Raw genomic sequence first — 21,352 nt, forward strand, 5'->3', positions numbered from 1 at the left:
ATGAAAATACATACATGGTTAGAAAAGTCTGCATTACTATTAATCTTCTCATCGTTCCTATCACCCATCTCCTCCCACTTATGAATGCATGACTGTAACCTTGTTGCTGGTATCCTTACGATTTATATTGACTGTTTCCTAATATGGTTTGATTGATTATTTGTTCCCTATGACTATCATAAAGTGTTGTACCTTATGATTCTTGATGAACGTATCTTGTCTTTTTATGTACACTGAGAGCGTATGCACCAAAGACAAATTCCTTGTGTGTCCAATCACACTTGGCCAATAAAGAATCCTATTCTATTCTATTCTGTTCTGTTCTGTTCTGTTCTGTTCTGTTCTGTTCTATTCTATTCTATTCTATTCTATTCTATTCTATTCTATTCTATTCTATTCTATTCTCCATTCCATCCCATTCCATCTCATTCTTTCTATTCTATTCTATTCTATTCTATTCTATTCTATTCTATTCTATTCTATTCTATTCTATTCTATTCTATTCTATTCTATTCCATTCCATTCCATTCCATTCCATTCCATTCCATTCCATTCCATTCCATTCCATTCCATTCCATTCCACTCCACTCAATTCACACTTGGCCAATAAGGAATTCTATTATATTATATTCTAATTTTACGTAAGACAAAGAAGAGCAGGAGGCTGTTGTATTTTTACACACCTCTTGCAGCAAAAACGGCTGTTGCATTGGCAAAGATGTCGCCCGGAAAGGTTCTCTGGTGGGCATGAAAAAACTGATTTGTTTTTTTTCTCTGTAGGTGGTGTTGGATTCGGTCACACCAAGGGCAACTCCGGTTCAGAAGCAGACGACGAGACCCAGTTGACCTGCTACACCGAGCAGTACCGAAGCCGCCGACGCAGCAAAGGTAAGTTGAAAAGAAAGAAGACCGGGCTACATGGGAACCCATGGAAGATACCTTCACTTCTATCACCAGGAGAATTGAAATGCGACACGCTTGAAAAGCCACTGTATTCATGTTGCTTCCAAAAGTTGGTGCATTTTAGAGAAGAGGGCGGGGGCTGCAACGTCTGTTCAAGTTGGCAGAATTTATGCTTCTGGTGTCCACAGTTATCCTCGTCACAGATTCGGTCCATTCAATTCATCTTAGGTTTGCTTCCAGCGTTGAGTTTATTCTTCAGATATTGACTTGTCCAAGAGGGGGGGGAAGAGGGGGAGGAGGGGGAGGAGAAGGAGGGGGAGAAGAAGAGGAAGAGGAAGAGAAGGAGAAGGAGAAGGAGAAAGAGGAGGAGCAGGAGGAGAAAGAGGATGAAGAAGAGGAAGAAGAAGAGGAAGAAGAAGAAGAAGAAGAAGAAGAAGAAGAAGAAGAAGAAGAAGAAGAAGAAGAAGAAGAAGAAGATTAGATTATAGCTAACCACTTAAACAATTAAATGTAAAACATGAGGAGGAGGAGAAGAAGAGGAGGAGGAGAAGAAGGAAGAGGAGGAGGAGGAAGAAGAAGAAGGAGAGGAAGAAGAAGAAGAGGAGAAGGAGGAGGAGGAGGAGGAAGATTTTATTATAGCTAACCACCTTAAACAATTAAACGTAAAACATGAGGAGGAGGAGGAGAAGAAAAGAAGGAGGAGGAAGAGAAGAAGGAGGAGGAGGAGGAGGAGGAGGAAGAAGAAGAAGAAGAAGAAGAAGAAGAAGAAGAAGAAGAAGAAGAAGAAGAAGAAGAAGAAGAAGAAGATTTGATTATAGCTAACCACCTTAAACAATTCTGTTATTGTTGTTTTGTGAACCACTCAGAGTTGCAACACGAAAGATCATCATCCATAAAAAAAATATTTTAAATAAATAAAATAAATCTCAGTGGGATATTCCTGAGTGCATTACGGTGGATTTCTGATGTGATATGAAGTACCTGTTTAGCCTGCAGGTAAGGAATACCTTTTTTTAAAAAAAAAATGCTGCATTTATTGCTGTTTTCCAATGTAGGCAAATGGTGACGGCTAATGTAGAATGACAAGCGGTTAACCTTCCTACAACCTTTTTTCCTCTGATACGCTACGATATTCAGTTGGAAGGAATTTGTGGGGGGTTTTGCGGACACATCAAGGAGTTCAAATATAGATGGATGGATAGATAGATAGATAGATAGATAGATGGGCAGGTAGGTTAGGTAGGTAGGTAGGTAGGTAGGTAGGTAGGTAGGTAGGTAGGTAGATAGATAGATAGATAGATAGATAGATAGATAGATAGATAGATAGATAGATGAAAGAAAGAAAGAAAGAAAGAAAGAAAGAAAGAAAGAAAGAAAGAAAGAAAGAGAATCTGGCATCCTCAGGATTGTACCACTGAATCAGGCCTCAGGCAGTTGCAGAACAGCGAGTGAAGGGTTGCCCAAACATCAATCCAAGTCATTGTTTTGTAACATCCCTAAAGCAAGAAGGCTAAAATGCTGGTGTGGCATTTAGAGAATTGTTAAGAGAGTTGGAAGGGGCCTTGAAGCTCTTCTAGTCCAGTCATCTCCTCCTCCTCCTCCTCCTTTTTCTCGTCCTCCTCCTCCTCCTTCTCCTTCTCCTTCCTCTTCTCCTTCTCCTTCTCCTTCTCTTTCTCCTCCTCCTCCTCCTTTTTCTCCTCCTCCTCTTTCTCCTCCTCTTTCTCCTCCTCTTTCTCCTCCTCTTTCTCCTCCTCTTTCTCCTCCTCCTCCTCCTCTCAGAACCTCATTTCAACCTCCAGCTGCTAACTGGGAGAAATCCTGTACCATTTCAGACAACTGACTGCCCAGCCTCTTCTTAAAACCTCCAGTGATGAAGCAATCACAACTTTTGGTGGCAAGCAGTTCCACTGATTAATTGTCCTCACTGTTAGGAAGTTTCTCCTTGGTTCTAGGTTGCTTCTCTCCTTGATTAGTTTCCATCCATTGCTTCTTGACCTGCCTTCGGGTGCTTTGGAGAAGAGGTTGACCTCCCCTCTTTTTGATGGCAGCCCCTTAGAATAGGTCAATCTATTCTCTTAAAAAGTAATTTTAATTACTTTTTTTTAAAAAAAGTCTCCCACCCCCCCACCCCAGCCCCATTTGTCTTGTTTCCGAAGGCTCGTTTTCCCTTGAAAAAAAAAGCTGGCACTTCATTCTATTTTACGGGAAGGCAGGAATTGATTTTGAAAACCGAAGAAATTAAGCGTGAACAAATAATGACATTTGAGGAACAGTTCAACTGTAACCAAGGCTTTTCCACGATACCGCCTCGTCAATCTTTGCTGGTTTCTCTTAATTATAGCAAAAGGCAGGGAGCAGGGAGGGGCTGAATCTGTTCCAGAGAAACTCAGGGGAAAAAAAAATATTTTCACAATCAGGCACTCGCATGGAAGAGGTCGTCACGCAAACGCCGGCGTCTGTGGTTGAGAACTGGAACGGTTCTGCTTAATGCACCCATGTGCTGGGAATACCCAGCCTTTTCCATTGAAAGAGGAGATGAATAATAATAAATAGTAATAAATTGAAAGATCAGCAAAGAGAGAGAGTGTGAGAGAGAAAGAAGGAGGGAGGAAGCAAGGAAGGAAGAAAGGGAGGGAGGGAGGGAAGGAGAGAAAGGGAGGGAGGAAGATATGGGGAATATGGAAGGAAGGAAGGAAGGAGAAGGTGGGAGGGAGGGAGGATGGAAGGAAGGAAAGAAAGAAGGGAGGGAGGGGAGAAAGGGAGGGAGGAAGATATGGGAAATATGGAAGGAAGGAAGGAAAGAAAGAAAGAAGGAAGGAAGGAAAGAAGGAAAGAAGGGAGGGAGGGGGAGAAAGGGAGGGAGGAAAATATTGGGAATATGGAAGGAAGGAAGGAAGGAAGGAAGGAAGGAAGGAAGGAAGGAAGGAAGGAGAAGAGGAAGGTGGGAGGGAGGGAGGAAGGAAGGATGATGGAAGGAAGGAAAGAAATAAGGAAGGAAGGAAGGAAGGAAGGAAGGAAGGAAGGAAGGAGAAGAAAAAGGTGGGTGGGTGGGAGGGAGGGAGCGAGGGAGGGAAGGAGGGAGAGAGAGTGCTCTGTATTGCATAAATATTTAACCAGGGGAGATTAAGTTTACTTTACACTTGTATCTGTTATCAAATACATGCTTGACGAAATAAATAAATAAAGAAATACAATAAAATAAGTGTGAGGGTGTCAGACTTTCCTGGAGAAAGTCTGTGAGATAGGTTGTGTTAACAAAGGAATAGAATCAAGATCACATGAAGTGTTACTACCGTTTTGTAATGCCTTGGTAAGGCCACACTCGGAATATTGCATCCAGTTTTGGTCACCACATAACAAAAAAGATGTTGAGACTCTAGAAAGGCTACAGAGAAGAGCAACAGAGATAATTAGCGGGACAGAGGCTAATGCATAAAGCCAAACCATGCAGGAGAATGCATTGCTGAGTTTTGAGTCTAGGTGTAACCAAGAACGACCAAGATCAATCGATTTGGTGGCTACTACTTACTCCAGGAGACTTTTGGGAAAAATCTGGACATCTCTTCATCCATGGCCCTGATGTTGAGTAGGTGGAAAGATCTACCAGGGAGATGGATAAGAGCTACATTTCTGCACTTCCTTGATATTACCCCATAAATCATAATGGAAGATTTACTCATCTTCCATTATATCTCATTACATCTCAGGGGCTCCCACAAAGAAGAGGGAGTCAAGCTATTCTCCAAGAGTTAAAGAGACAAATGACCAGTTTTCAATATCACTTCAATACACGCAAGATGGGCTTCTAAGAAGGATATTTTAGTAGCAATAGGTATATTCCAAAAGATCAAGATGAAAGCCTTCCAAATTTACACTTACATGTATACTTATTTATACTTAAATGTATACTTATCAAAAAGAGGTTGAGACTCTGGAAAGAGTGCAGAGAAGAGAAAGAAAGATGATTAGGGGGCTGGAGAACAAACCATATGAAGAATGGGTTGCAGGAACTGGACATGGCTAGTTTAATGAAAAGAAGGACTAGGGGAGACATGATAGCCGTCTTCCAATATCTCAAGGGTTGCCACAAAGAAGAGGATAGGAGTCAACCTATTCTCCAAAGCACCTGAAGGCAGGACAAGAAGCAATAGGTGGAAACTCATCAAGGAGAGAAGCAACCTAGAACTAAGGAGAAATTTCCTGACAGTGAGAACAATTAACCAAAGGAAGGTCTTGCCTTCAGAAATTGTGGATGCTCCATCACTGGAGGCTTTCAAGCAGAGACTGGACAGTCATTTGTCTGAAATGGTATAGAGTCTCCTGCTTGAGTAGGGGGTTGGAGTAGAAGACTTCCGAGGTCCCTTCCGTCTCTGTTATTCTATGATCTGTGTTCTAACTGAAGGATGACCCTTTCTGAACCAGTTCAAAGTCACACACACAGAAGTGATACACTATTATTCTGCATTCTGACATGATAGCTGTCTTCCCATATCTAAGGGGCTGCCCCCAAAGAAGAAAAAGTCAACCTATTCTCCAAAGTACCTGAAGGCTTTCCCTCCAGAAGTTGTGGGTGCTTCCTCACTGGAGGTTTTGAAGACGAGACTAGACAGCCATTTTGTCCAGAATGGTATATATTGGGTCTTCTCCTTGAGCAGAGGGTTGGACTAGGAGACCTCCAAGGCCCCTTCCCAATGTAACTATTCCCTAAGATAGATGAACTTACAGGAATGAGCCTTGGTAGTACAGTGGTTTAATGCACCCTGTAATTAACACCAGCTGCCTGCAATTTCTGCAGGTTCGAATCTCACCAGGCTCAAGGTTGACTCAGCCTTCCATCCTTTCTAAGGTAGGTAAAATGAGGACCCAGTTTGTGGGGGCAATAAGATGACTTTGTATAAATATATACAAAAGTATGAAGGCTATTGCTTTAACGCATTGTAAGCCGCCCTGAGTCTCCGGAGAAGGGCGGCATATAAATCAAATTAAAATAAATTTTTTTAAAAAAAACTGTGTTTGTCGTTAGAATATTTTGACCTTGGACTAGACCCCTTTCTCTTTCGCCGTCCTTCGCTTCTCCTTTCCTGAAAATTCAGACGGCTCTTTTTATTGGGATAAACAGACTCAACCGAGGCTTCCGCTTGGGCCTCTCGGGAGCGGCATTATTGCCTCATAAACCAACATCGCCATCCCATTATAGTCTAATTAATACCGCGGGGATTTGGGTTCTCTCCTGTCCAACGATACGTTCCCTGCGCTGTATGGCTGAGATAAGCAGGTTTGGCTTTGATTTGAGCGCTTCCAGCACTTCCCTTCGGTTTTATTTTAGTTTATTTGCAAGGGTAGCAAAACAGGAGACAGATTTAAGCGTTCCCGTTCTTCTTCTTCTCTTCATTTGTTCGGTCGTCCAATTTGCAGGGATGTGTGTGTGTGTATTTTTTAAGTAACAGTAACAGAGTTGGAAGGGACCTGGGAGGTCATCCAGTCCAACCCCCTGCTCACGCAGGAGACCGGTACTAGGGATTCGAACCGTCGAACTGCTGACCTTTCTGATCGACAAGCTCAGTGTCTTAGCCATTGAGCCACCCAGTCAGGGGTATACATAGTATAAATATACATATACATAGTATAAATAAATAAAAATAAATATAAATATATTATTTATAAATAGTATAAATAGTCAAGGTTATACATAGTATGTATGTATATTAATATATTTATATTAATGACAAATTAGCTGGTGTAGACCTCTGTCTGATTGAAAAGATACCCAAGTTTGTTTGTTTGTTTTTTAAAAAAGAGGTTAGGAAAATTCTGGCTTTGATCGGTACTTGTATCTGGTCTTTAGAACAAGACCCTTTAAAGGAGAATTAGGTATTCCCGATCTGTTACACCAGCATAAGTTTTCTTTTATCCTCTCCTCCCACTGGAATTGAGAGGCATTTAATAATATTTCAGTGCGGAAGCAAATGAGATTAAGAATGGGGGGGGGAATAGCCAATTCTCATCTCCCTCCCACTCTTCCCTCCCTCTTCTCATTCCTCCTTCTCTTTCCTGCTTTCCTCCCCCTTCCTCCCTTCCTCCCTCCCTCCCTCTCTTCTTTCCTCCCTTCCTATCTCCCTTCTTTTCTTCCTCCCTCTCTTCCTTCCTCCCTTCCTCCCTTCCGCCATTTCTCTCTGCCTTCTTCCTTCTTTCCTCCTTTCCTCTCTTCCTCCCTTCCTCTCTCCCTTCCATCCCTCCCTCCCTCCCTCTCTTTCTTTCTTTCTTTCTTCCCTCCCTCCCTCCTCCCTCTCTTCCTTCCTCCTTTTCTCCCTTCCTTTCTCTCTCTCTTCCTTCCTCTCTTCCTTCCTCCTTTCCTCTCTTCCTCCCTTCCTCTCTGCCTTCCTCCTTCTCCTTTCTTCGTTTCCTCTCTTCCTCCCTTCCTAACTGCCTTCTTTCTTCCTTTCCTCTCTTCCTCCCTTCCTCTCTCACTTCCCTCCCTCCCTCTTTCTTTCTTTCTTTATTGCTTCCCTCCCTCCTCCCCCTCCCTCCCTCTCTTCCTTCCTCCTTTCCTCCCTTCCTTTCTCTCTTCCTCCCTTCCTCTCTGCCTTCCTCCTTCTTATTTCTTCCTTTCCTCTCTTCCTCCTTTCCTCTCTCCCTTTCTCTCTTCCTTCCTTCCTCCCTCCCTTCCCTTCTTTCTTTCTTTCTTTCTTGCTTGCTTCCCTCCGTCCCTCCCTTCCTCCCTCCCTTTCTCTCTTCCTTTCTTCCTCTCTTCCTTCCTCCTTCCTTCCCTTCCTCCTTCCTTCCCCTCCTTCCTTCCGTCCTGCCTCCCTCCCCCATCCCTCCTTCCCTCCGTCCCTCCATCATTTCCCGATACAGACTCAGCAAAGTAATTGAGTGCTGTGCTGCAGAGTTGAAGAATTATCACACCAGCTTGGCTCTTATCTTGACAGCAAAGCCATACTTCTAATTTAATTGTGTTCCAAGTGTGCCAGGTAACAAATTGAACTAATTGTTCTACTTGCACCCATTGCACAATAACAAGCCTTGTTCCATGAGGCAATAAAATACAAACATGTGTGCTAGCTTGCAAAGGATGGCTTTGGCATCATCATCATCATCATCATCATTAGTAGGAGTAGGAGTAGTATTGTCTGTTCACAACAATGGATTCTTCAGCTAGTTTTGAACTTCATAGCACTGAGTTCTTCCCAAGAACTTGGGATGTTGCAATACATACCCTGTTTCCCCCGAAATAAGACACCCCCTGATTATAAGCCCAATCGGGCTTTTGAGCACATGGCAATAAGGCCAAGCGCTTATTTCAGGGTTCGAAAAAATATAAGACAAGGTCTTATTTTCGGGGAAACACGGTAGATAGATAGATAACTGATAGATATCTGATAGATTGAATAAATAGATATAGATAACTGATAGCAGATAGATAGATAGATAGATAGATAGATAGATAGATAGATAGATAGATGGATGGATGGATGGATGGATGGATGGATGGATAGATGATAGATAGATAGATAGATAGATAGATAGCTGATAGATAGCTGATAGAAGAGAGAGAGAAATAGCAGATAGATAGCTGATAGATATATAGATAGAGATAGATAACTGATAGATAGATAGAGATAGATAACTGATAGATAGATAGAGATCGATAACAGATAGATAGATATATTAGATAGATAGATAGATACCCTGTTTCCCCCAAAATAAGACATCCCCTGATAATAAACCCAATCAGGCTTTTGAGCGCATGGCAATAAGGCCAAGCGCTTATTTCAGGGTTCGAAAAAAATATAAGACAGGGTCTTATTTTCGGGGAAACACGGTAATACATATATCAGAATGGCAGAATAACAGAGTAACAGAATTAGAAGAGAACTTGGAGGTCTTCTAGTCCAGCCCCCCTGCTCAAGAAGGAGACCCTATACCATTCCAGACAAGTGGCTGTCCAATCTCTTCTTAAAAGCCTTCAGTGATGGAGCATCCACAACTTCTGAGGGCAAGCTGCTCCATTGATTAATTATTCTAACTGTCAGAATGTCAACTCGCAAAGCATCCCTGGCCTGCTCTCGTGTTGCCATAAACAAGAGGGGATGGGAAACTGACCAAACAGCAGGGCAGCCAAACACAGATGCACATTACAGACTTATCTCTCTCAAGGCTGTCTCCCAGAGTTACCTACAGCAGTCGAAGGGGAGGGAGTGGTCTCTACAACCCGCGAAACCCGGAACCCAGACACAGGAAATTTAACTGAATAACAGAATGGACTTTGGAGGTCTTCTAGTCCAACGTCCTGCTCGAGTACGAGACCCTATACAATTCTGGACAAATGGTTGTCCAATCTCTTCTTGAAAACCTTCCAATGATGGAGCACCCCCAACTCGTTCCACTTGGTTAATTGTTCTCAGCCTTAGGAAATTTCTCCTTATTCCAGGTTGCTTCTCTCCTTGGTTGGTTTCCGTCCATCAGGCAAAGGAGACCCTATAACATTTCAGACAAATATATTGTTTCAAAATATATATATATTAAATTTTCCGGAGTTATCTTCCTTCCGTGGAGATTCGTACGCAAAAAGCTCCCTCTCTCTCTCTCTCTCTCTCCAAATATTAAGGCACAATTTTCTCACAAGGCTTGCCAGCGTACCGTGCAGGCGAGATCAATATTTCAACCATTAGAGTTTCTACGCGGGGGTGGAAAAGTATATTTATTTTAATGCATCAGGCATTAAAGCTTCTAAAAATCTACAGCCGGCAGAGAGCCTGGGTATTAGGGATAGATTAGTGGCAGGTTTCGGAGGGATTTTTAGTGCTGAGTGGAACACGGTGATTGCACCTTTGTACAAGAAGGGACTTCCTGCTGCTTAAGTCAACTAAATTCTGCTCTCATTTGCCCTTCTGATGAATTACGATCCGAGGAAGATGATTGGGTTTGGAGAAGGCGGCGTATAACTTGCGCTGCGCCTTCCTGTCTGCCTCGAACGATTTATCTGCAGGGAGAAATATTTATGCGCCGCATTAGAATCACCAGTTGAGAAAGAATTGTGGCCTGAGACGAAGATTGACTGAATTGTGGGTGCTGCGCTCAAGTCGTAATGGGATTGCTTGGCCTGGCTTGGGTCGAACTCAGCATCTTTTGCCCAAGATAAACTACAGCTTAGTACTTAAGTCTTGGGGGAGTGAACCAAGCCAATCGTAGTTTATTCAGAATTCAATACATTCCCTATCAGCCATGGGTCAGGATGTGTGTCCAGCTAAAATACTTGCTAATCTTCTTCTTCTTCTTCTTCTTCTTCTTCTTCTTCTTCTTCTTCTTCTTCTTCTTCTTCTTCTTCTTCTTCTTCTTCTTCTTCTTCTTCTTCTTCTTCTTCTTCTTCTTCCTCTCCTTCTCCTTCACTCTCTCTCTCTCTCTCCCTCTCTCTCCTCCTCCTCCTCCTCCTCCCAACCTCCAACTGCTAACTGGTAGGAACTTTGACTTTTCTATGGTGGCCTCACAGGTGTCCTCCTCCTTCCCCTCCTTCCCCTTCCCTTTCCCCTTCCCCTTCTTCCCCTTTCTCCTGCTCCTCCTCTTCCTCCTTCCTCCTCCTCTTCCTTCTCCTTCCCCTCCTTCCCCTCCCCCCTCCCTCTGCTCCTCCTGCTTCTACGTCCTGCTGTTGCAGCTCCTCCTCCTCTTTCTCCCCCTCCTTCCTCCTCTTCCCCCTCCTTCCTCCTGCTCCTCCCCTTCCTCCTCAACAAAAAACAGTAACAGAGTTGGAAGGGACCTTGGAGGTCATCTAGTCCAACCCCCTGCTCATGCAGGAGACCTATACTAGGCATTCGAACCACTTTTCTGATCGACAAACTCAGTGTCTTAGCCACTGAGCCACCTAGCCAGGTCTTCCCTCCTCCTCTTCCTCCTCCTTCCCTTTTCCCCTCCTCCTCCTGCTGTTCCTGCTCCTCCTCCTCCATTATCAACGGATGCAATAAGCCAATTGAGCGACAGTGGATAATTGGCCCATTAGAAAATATTGCAATGTAATATCCAATAACCTGATGCGCCTTTCTAATTCTTCGCAGCACCGTATATAATTTCTGCAACTTTTGAAACAAACCCTTCCTAGCTTTACATTCCGGAACATTAGGGTTAATACATAAGTGTAGGGTTTTCTGTGTTTTTGTTTTTTTAAATGAAGAAAAGCAAAACAGGGAAGATAAAGGCAAGCAATATCATTTTTTAAGTGACTTTGAAAGCACTTTTGCCTCCAGCATTAAGTCAGAGCGAAGATTTTGCTATTGCAGGATGATTGATTCAGCCGAGGAGGTGTTTTGTGTCCCCCCCCCAATTTTATGAAAAGTTTGTCCTTGTCTCAGCACCGCGATCAGAGGAGGAGGAAAAGCGGCATTTTAAGTGAGGGCAAGTCAAGTCAACGGGCTGGAGAATTTGCAAATGAGATTCGTCAGCCGACGGGCAGGAATATCTTTCAGAAGCTGAAGATTTTGATCATAACTCAAACCGCATGCCAAATACTTATTTATTTAGTTATTTTATTGTATTGTATTTATTATTTTGTCAAACACATAAGATAACAGATATACCATATTTTTCGGAGTATAAGATGCACCTTTCCCCCCCACCTAAAACTCCTCTTCACCTCCTTGCAAGCAAACAGCAAGAAAAAACAGCTCCTTTCAGCTTCAGCACAGCCTAATTAGCACAAGTTGATTGGATAGGTCTCCCGACTCTCAGTTGATTTGCTCTCAGCTGTTTTGCGCAGAGCTCTGCTGCTTGCTGCAAAGAGGTAAATTTCTGGGAGCGGATTTTTTTTTTCCCCTTGTGCTAATCAAGCTATGCTGAAAACGAAACTGAAAGTAAAGCAAGGCTGTTTGCTGTTTGCTGCAAGGAGGCAAAATTGCTGGGAGGCAGAGGGAGATTTCTTTTTCTTCTTTTCCTCACCAAAAAAGGTAGGTGCGTCTTATACTCCGGTGCGTCTTATACTCCGAAAAATATGGTAAGTATAAACATGATTATGAATACAGGATAAGGATATGAATAAATGGGGACAGTAGGACAGGGACGGTAGGCGGGCTGGTGCGCTTATGCACGCCCCCTTACAGACCTCTTAGGAACGGGGTGAGGTCAACAGTAGACAGTCTAAGGTTAACTGATTAACAAAGTTGGAAGGGACCTTGTAGGTCATCTAGTCCAACCTCCCTCCCAACAGATCCTATACCATTTCTAACAGATGGCAGTCCGGTCTCTTCTTGGGGCTTTGCATAAAGTTATGGGGGTTTGGGGAAGAGATCACGGAGTCAGGTAGTACATTCCAGGCATTGACCACTCTGTTGTTGAAGTTGTATTTTCTGCAATCGAGTTTGGAGCGGTTTACCTTGAGTTTGTATCTATTGTTTGCTCGTGTATTGTTGTGGTTGAAGCCGAAGTATTCATTGACAGGTAGGACGTTGTAGCAGATAATTTTGTGTACTGTGTTTAGGTCAGACCGAAGGCGGCGTAGTTCGAAGTTGTCTAATCCCAAAATTTCAAGCCTGGTGGCATAAGGGATTCTATTGTGAGCAGAGGAGTGGAGGACTCTTCTCGTGAAATATCTCTGGACTCGCTCAATTGTATTTATGTCCGATATGCAGTGCGGGTTCCGGGCAGACGAGCTGTATTCGAGAATTGGTCTAGCAAAGGTTTTGTATGCCCTAGTTTGCAGTACAATATTACCAGAGAAGAAGCTTCACAAGATTAGGTTAACAACTAAACTCCCTTGTGTGTGTGTGAACTTCTGTGTGTGATATAAGTTTATTGGATATGGATATAGTTGTTTAGGAGGAATTATGTAGTATGCTTGGCATGTAGTGAAGTAAGATCTATGCAAATTTGTGTATAGATTAAGGAATATATTATTTATTAATTTGAATTAGACGGAAATGTTAGAAACCGGAGATGTCAAACCATGTCCATTGTTTTTTTAAATTTGAATTATTAATAAAAAACTTTAAAAAAAAAAAACTAAACTCCCTGCCAATGTGGTTTATTCATATTCCATAATTACCCGTCAACTGAAGGTCCACCATGAAAAATATTCCAGCTGAAGTCTGGCACATCAGCATTAAAAAAAAAAAAACCACATTAAATAATTTTTACGGAAAGTTTGCATAGCCATACGGGTAATCCTTCACCTACGACCACAATGGAGCCCCCATATTTTGGTTGCTAAGCGAGACGTTTGTTAAGTGAGTGCTGCCTCATTGAATGGCCTTTCTTGCCACCATCGTTAAGGGAATCACTGCAGGGGTGGATTCTAATTTTTTTTTACTACCGGTTATGTGGGCGTGGCTTATTTTGTGGGCGTGGTTTGATGGTCATGTGACAATTCTTTAGGATTTAGCAGAGGTACTGGTCTACCAGGCTTTTAACTCCTTGCAGAGCTGTACCAGTCTACCCATTTGTTTTTGGAGGCACTGGTCTACTCATTAGGTGATGTCATATCATCACCACTACTGGCTCGGCCGAACCAGGCCGAACCGGGAGGAACCCACCACTCAATCACTGCCGTTGGTAAGTTAAGCGAATCTGGCTTCTCCGTGGATTTGGCTGATCGCGTGAGATTGCAACCGTCATAAACCCGATGTCAAGTTTCCGAAAGATGCCCTAATTAATTCGTGAGCCATGATCCAAACTTCAAAGGAAATATATTCATTTATTAGGAGCAACATTCCGGCAATACTCGGATGCAGTTAGGACTGATCCTACGTAGATTTACATTCCCCTATGACCCTGTCTCTCCCCTCCTCTCTGGCCATGTCATAAATCACATTCTCCAATTACCCACTTTGGCTGGCTGTGAAACCTAACACCCTCCTTCTGATTGCGATCAGAAAGAATGTATGGAATGCACTTCAGTTCTCCCTCCCTCCTGCTCATGGCAACTTGAAAGCTTTGCAAGTTGACACCCGAGCCATTTGCCCACCGTCTGAATTTGGATCACCTGACCATGGGGAGGTTGCCAACGGTCATAAGTGTGAAAAGCTCACTTTTTTTTCCAGGCAGGGCCGCTGCAATTAAGGACGGTCGCTAAATGAACCATCGTAGGTCGAGGACTACCTGCAATAAGAATGAATTCAAACTAATGTAGAAGAGAGAAGATTAAAGGAAAATCTTCCTCTTTTCTTTGCACCTTCTAACACTTTATATTTAACTGGTGTTTTTTTTTCCCTCCCTTTCGCCATACAAATTAGATATATCTCCCCCAACTCCCTCCCCGTTGCTTGAATGATACTACAGGTGTCAAAACAAGCATTGTTCGAAACAAAAACACCATTCCAGACAAAACACTACTTTTTTTTAACCACAGAAATTCTCCCTCGCAGTGACAGTTTTAATTTCTCCCATCTCAACACGTCCGTCTTAATTTCATTCCTTGTCTATACCCGTAATTATTTTGAAAAGGATGTAGGTGTCACAATAACAATTTTACTCTTCTTTCTGCAAAAAAAGCCGCTTGTTTTTCTCCCTGATTAAACAGGTCAATTTAGCAATTTTGCTAATTCTGACATTTTTACCATCCTTCTTTTCTTTCTTTCTTTTTTTTTTCCTCCTTTTCATTGTGGGATTGTCAATATTTTTGCATTACAGCGCATAGAACTGCTGCTAATGTTATCCAAAATGAATCTTCTGTGGGTCTTTTCTAATTCAGTTTTGGGGTGGGGTTTTTTTGGGGTTTTTTTTTTGGAATATTAATCTTTAAAATTATTTGCCTCTTTGTGTGTACAGTATTTGTGCCCAAAATTTATTGGCTTTTTTATAAATCCACCGTGTGTGTTAAAATGTCTCATTGGGGTGTTTCACATTTTCAACATTGACTTGAAATATCATTTTTGCTAATAAATTCGGGAAGACAGTTTGGTCTAGTGGTTGAAGCACCAAGTTAGAAAATGGCCGAGTGTGAGTTCTAGTTCTGCCTTAGCTGTGGAAGTCAGCTGGGTGACTTTGGGCCAATCACCAGGAGATGGTGAGTTCTAGTGCTGCCTTAGGCATGAAACCCAATTGGGCAATTCTGGGCCAATCACTAGATGACAGTGAGTTCTAGTTCCGCCTTAGGCACAAAAGATGGCTGAGTGACTTTGGGCCAATCACTAGGAGACTGAATTCTAGTCCTGCCTAAGACATGAAATGGGCATCTCTGGACCAATCACCAGGTGACTATGAGTTCTAGTTCCGCCTTAGGCACAAAAGATGGCTGAGTGACTATGGGCCAATCACTGGAAGACTGAATTCTAGTTCCTGCCTTAGGCATGAAAACCAACTGGGCAACTCTGGGCCAATCACCAGGTGATGGTGAGTTCTAGTTCCGCCTTAGAAACAAAAAATGGCTGAGTGTCTTTGGGCCAATCACTAGGAGATTGTGAATTCTAGCCCTGCCTTAGACATGAAAACCAACTGGGCAACTCTGGGCCAATCACTAGGAGATTGTGAATTCTAGTCCTGCCTTAGACATGAAAACCAACTGGGCAACTCTGGGCCAATCACCAGGTGGTGGTGAGTTCTAGTTCCGCCTTAGGCACAAAAGATGGCTGAGTGACTTTGGGCCAATCACCAGGTGATGGTGAGTTCTAGTGCGGCCTTAGGCAGGAAAGCCAGCTGGGTGACTTAGGGCCAGTCTCTCTCTCTCTCTCTCTCTCTGTCAGCTCAACCCACCTCACAGGATTTTCGTTGTGGGGAAAACAGGAGTAGGAAGTTGTGTTGAATATGCTCACTGCCTCGAGCTAGTCATAAAAACAATGAAGGGGGAATATAATAAATAAATAAATTTATCTGGTGTCACCCAGTATCAACAATACATCCTCTTTTCAAGCCCTTCTTTTAAAATATAACGCCCTGTAAATTTTGTCCCATTCTTCATCTCAGGAGGCTAAAAGATGGAGAGAAAGAGAGAGAGAGAAATTGACCGTATTCCAGGTTATTTGTTAGAAAATACGTTTGGCCACCGAAATGAAGGAGTGATATATTTCCCCTTACAAAACCAATAACTTGGAGGAACAAAATCAAATTCCTTGTTCCTGACTGAATCCTTTCAAAATCGCCTCAGGGCCCTCCAGAATTTCAGAAATGCCCGCCGGTTGCCGAAGCCTCCGCTCGACTTCGAGGGGGGAAACGGAGGAGAATATTATGATAGGCATTTATTACTGCCAGAGGCCAGCCATGAATACAAAAGCTATTGCCATTTATCTTGTTTATTTAAAATATTTATGGATCCGGCTCCCCCGCCGTATGCCATTTACATCAAACATAAAGCAGAGGTCTAAATCACGCCAAATCGGGGCCACGTTCCTGTCGTAAACTCTCGAGGCTTGATAATAGCAAGGAGACATAATTGGGTTACTTCCCCAGAAAAAAAAAGAGAGAAAATGCAATATTCCTTCAGCCACTGTGAGCACTTTTAACAAAATGGGCAGAGAATCTTCCTTAAAAGGAGCAAAACGCATCTTTTCTTTTCCACGGACAGACAGATTTAAGGCACCAAGTAGGTTGTAACGTTTTGTCTTCCAGCCAGAAAGAAAAAAGGAAGATTTACAATATGAGATGCTTTGGTCAGTTTTGATTTTCGTGTCCTTTCTTTTTTTCTTCAGAGGCTTTACCATAGCCACGTTGGTTTTTTCTTTTATGTTTAATTCCCCCCCCCCCGGTTTTGTTTTGTTTTTTTGCCTCTTGATGGAAAATGCCCTGAGACAAGAGAATAGTTGAGTTGGAAAGGACCGTGGAGGTCATCTAGTCCAACCCCCTGCTCAAGCAGAAGACTCTACACCAGTGATGGCTAATCTTTTCCAGACCAAGTGCCCAAATGCGCACACGCACGCCCAAACCCCCAAAATGCAATGCACATGTGGCCCCCGTGCATTTGCCCCACCCCCCGCGTATGAAAATTTAGGTGCGTCCTATACACCGAATGTAGTCCCACCCACCCACTGGCCCCCACCCTTTGGCCTCCGCCTCGCAGCAGTTACCTCCTTGCAAGTAAACAGCAAGAAAAAACAGGTCCTTTCAGCTTCAGCACAGCCTAATTAGCACAAGTTGATTGAATTGGCCTCCCGACTTTGCGCAGGGCTCTGCTGCTTGCTGCAAGGAGGTAAATTACTGGAGCAGATTTTTTTCCCCCTTGTGCTAATCAAGCTATGCTGAAAACGAAACTGAAAGTAAAGCAGGATGTTTGCTGTTTGCTGCAACGAGGCAACATTGCTCAGAGGCAGAGGGAGATTTCTTTTTCTTCTTTTCCTCACCAAAAAAAGTAGGTACGTCTTATACTCCGGTACGTCTTATACTCCGAAAACTACAGTATTTCATCCCATACAAATAAGCGCCCAGTCTCTTCTTAAAAATTTCTAGTGTTGAAGCATCCACAACTTCTGGAGGCAAGCTGTTTAATTGATTCATTCTTCTCACTGTCGGGAAATTTCTCCTTAGTTCTACCGTGTTTCCCCCAAAATAAGACCAGGTCTTATATTAATTTTTGCTCCAAAAGACGAATTATGGCTTATTTTCTGGTTAGGTCTTATTTTGGGGGAAATACAGTACTAAACGCCTCCGTCTGGTTGACGATCTTAACTGGGGCTTATTTTTGGGGTAGGGCTTATATTACGAGCATCCTGAAAAATCATGTTAGGACTTATTTTCCGGTTGGGTCTTATTTTGGGGGGAAATACAGTACTAAACTCCTCCGTCTGGTTGATAATCTTAACTGGGTCTTATTTTTGGGGTAAGGCTTATATTACGAGCATCCTGAAAAATCATGCTAGGACTTATTTTCCGGTTGGGTCTTATTTTGGGGGGAAATACAGTATTAAATGCCTCCATCTGGTTGACGATCTTAACTGGGACTTATTTTTGGGGTAGGGCTTATATTACGAGCATCCTGAAAAATCATGCTAGGACTTATTTTCCAGTTGGGTCTTAGTTTTGGGGAAGCAGGGTAGGTTGCTTCTCTCCTTGATAAATTAACAGAGTAAGAGAGTTGGAAGGGACCTTGGAGGTCAGAGTAAGAGAGTTGGAAGGGACCTTGGAGGGTTTCTGGTCCAACCCACTGCTCAAGCAAGAAACTGTACACCATTTCAGACAACTGGCTGTCCAATCTCTTCTTGAAGACCTCCAGAGATGGAGCAAACACAACTTCTGGGGGGAAAGCTGTTCCACTGATTAATTTGTTCCAACTGTCAGGAAATCGCTCTCCTTCTTATTCTCCTTAACTTCTGAAAGGGAAGCATCTTGAATTAAGGCCAACGTAAATGTAGGGCAGAGGCTAGAAATCAGGGGGTCTATTAATTTGGAAGAAAAAGCATCCTTCGGAAGCTACCTCTAGAGGTTCTTCTCTCTCAAGCCTTCAAGGCCCAATTAAGCAGCAATTAATTGACTTGGTTATGGGAAGTTGCTTGGATGCAGTCTGAAAAAAAAAGAAGAAGGCATGCTTTGCGGGGTTTTTAGAATTTGTTTTTGGTTCAGCCTTCCTGTCAGTCTTCTCTATACTTTCAAATCAGAATTCTTGCCTGAAGGCTGCCTTATTTTGGATCCTCCAGTTCTTCTGTTTCTTCATACACATACACACAAACACAAACACACACATAGACACACACACACAGTTCTCCCTCTTGGCCTTATTTTCGGCTGCTCAAAATTCTTCTGAACTTAAAGCTGTCGCTTCCTCGTATAAACGTATCCTAAAGCTATAAAACTTATCTTGGCATTTAAGAAGGTGCTAGCTTTGCATATCCCTGCCCAGATGCTATGTTGATAGTCCCAGGCGCACTTCAGTCTGTCTGTCTGTCTGTCTATCATCTATCTATTTTCTGTCTATTATTTATCATATGTCTATCGATTTATCTATCTTCTGTCATATGTCTGTCTTTGTCGATCTATCTATCTATCTATCTATCTATCTATCTATCTATCTATCTATCTATCTATCTATCGTCTATCATCTATCTACCATCTACTATCTATCTACTGTCTATCATCTATCATATCTCTATCTATTTATCTTCTATCATCTATCATCTGTCTGTCTGTCTGTCATCCATCATCTATCTATCTATCTATCTATCTATCTATCTATCTATCTATCTATCATCATTTATCGTCTATCATCTATCATCTACTATCTAGCTATCTTCTGTCTATCATCTATCATATCTATTTATCTATCTTCTATCATCCATCATCTATCTATCTATCTATCTATCTATCTATCTATCTATCTATCTATCTATCTATCTATCGTCTATCATCTATCTACCATCTACTATCTATCTATTGTCTATCATCTATCATATCTCTATCTATTTATCTTCTATCATCTGTCTGTCTGTCTGTCATCCATCATCTATCTATCTATCTATCTATCTATCTATCTATCTATCTATCTATCATCATCTATCGTCTATCATCTATCATCTACTATCTAGCTATCTTCTGTCTATCATCTATCATATCTCTATCTATTTATCTATCTTCTATCATCCATCATCTATCTATCTATCTATCTATCTATCTATCTATCTATCTATCTATCTATCTATCTATCTATCTTCTATCATCTAGCTACTGTCTATCATTAGCTACTATCTATCTGTGTCTGTCTATCTATTTGTCTTCCTTCTATCATCTGTCTACCATATCTATCTATCTATCTATCTATCTATCTATCTATCTATCTATCATCATATATTATTTATCTATTTATCTGTCAGCTGTCTATCCATCTAGAGAAAGCCCTGGGAAGTAGACTTTATTTCTTTTGTAAAATCCTTGTTTGTTCCGTTTCACATAGACTCAAAGGTAGGGCCAGTTCCAAATTGTTTTTCTAGCTCCTGGCGTTTCTGGCCATCCTTCATGCTCCATGGTCCACCAAAACAGCAAGAACAGTCTCCAATCTTTGGGCTGCTCAGGGATGAGACTTTCCTTTTCCCATCACGGTCTTCATGCTGTCTAAAAAAACATCAGCCCACACTTGCCTACAAACCCTTTGTGTGTCTACGACTTTGAAAGATGAAAAAGGTTTTGTGACTAACAAGTGATTTGCAGGAAGGAAGGGATCTGCCCACGTACTGCGTCAACTCCTACTAAACTTTGTTCTAAAATGCTGGGTTGACTTACATCCTTCCCAGCGACGAGTGTTTATCACGTCTTTTGTGTCTATCACATCTTTTGTGTCTATCACGTCTTTTGTTGTGGCTACGTGTGAGAAATGTGCAGTCTAACCTTGGATGGAGATAAAAAGGGAGAGAAAAGGTTCCCTTGGAATTTAAGAAATTGCACTTTTGTGATTTGCTACGTTGAGTTTCCTTTGTCGATTAAAAGAAATAAGTTAATGCAACCATAAATGTTTGGGATGAGGCAGGCTATCGATGAGAGCTGGATTCTTGGAAAAGTAGGAAAGAACTGCATTCCTTTAGAAAGCTGCTTCCTTTTTTCTTTTCTTTTCTTTTCTTTTTTCATGGGTTGGATTTGAGTCCTTCCAACAGAGCAGATCAATTTAACTTAATGGAAGAGAACAGGGGTGAAATCCAGCAGATTCAGACAGGTTCTGGAGAACCGGTAGCGGAAATTTTCAGTAGTTCAGGAGAACCGGCAAATGCCACCTCTGGCTGGCCCCAGAGTGGGATGGGGATGGGGATTTTGCAGTATCCTTCCCCTGGAGTGGGGTGGGAATGGGGATTTTGCCCTATCCTTCCTCTGCCATGCCCACCAAGCCACATTCACCAAGCCACACCACGCTCACCAAGCCATGCCCACAGAACCGGTAGTAAAAAAAAAATTGGATTTCACCACTGGAAGAGAGATACACTCATATGGAGTTCTGGTTCACCATGGTCAAACTTGGTAGTACAGAGGTTTAAGGCACCCTGTTATTAAGCTGGTTATTAAGACCAGCTGCCTGCAATTACTGCAGGGTTCGAATCTCGCCAAGGTTCAAGGTTGACTCAGCCTTCCATCCTTTCTAAGGTAGGTAAATTGAGGACCCAGTTGTGGGGGCAATAAGCTGACTTTGTATAAATATACAAAAGGATGAAGGCTATTGCTTAACGCATTGTAAGCCGCCCTGAGTCTTCGGAGAAGGGCAGCATATAAATCAAATTAAAAAAAAAAAACTCACCCTTTATCTTCTGCAGACCATCAAGAGCTGGAAAACAGGACAGAGACTTTATTGGTTGCCAGGTGGCTGAAGAAAAAAGATCAGAAACCCAACAGGCTTCTAAATTCCAAATATTCGAGAAGAGAAGAGAAGAGAAGAGAAGAGAAGAGAAGAGAAGAGAAGAGAAGAGAAGAGAAGAGAAGAGTTGGAAGGGACCTTGGAGGTCTTCTAGTCCAACCCCCTGCCCAGGCAGGAAACCCTACACCACTTCAGACCAATAGTTATCCAACCTCTTCTTAAAAACTTCCAGTTTTGGTGCACCCACAACTTCTGGAGACCAGTTGTTCTACT

At 42.4% G+C, this 21,352-nt stretch overlaps 1 protein-coding gene across 5 annotated transcripts in view; it reads left to right on the top strand.

Moving 5' to 3' along the window:
• The window catches only part of ASTN2 (astrotactin 2), a 433,657-nt gene that overhangs the window by 167,611 nt on the left and 244,694 nt on the right, over window positions 1-21,352 (top strand). For all 5 annotated transcript variants that reach the window (XM_087880005.1, XM_087880006.1, XM_087880007.1 and 2 more), the window contains exon 5: window positions 781-888. In XM_087880005.1, coding sequence (XP_087736131.1) covers window positions 781-888 — 108 coding nt within the window. The remainder of the gene's footprint in view (window positions 1-780; window positions 889-21,352) is intronic.

Source organism: Pantherophis guttatus, chromosome 16 (assembly GCF_059756535.1).
Source record: "Pantherophis guttatus breed Tessera chromosome 16, ASM5975653v1, whole genome shotgun sequence".
Classification (NCBI taxonomy): Eukaryota; Metazoa; Chordata; class Lepidosauria; order Squamata; family Colubridae; genus Pantherophis; species Pantherophis guttatus.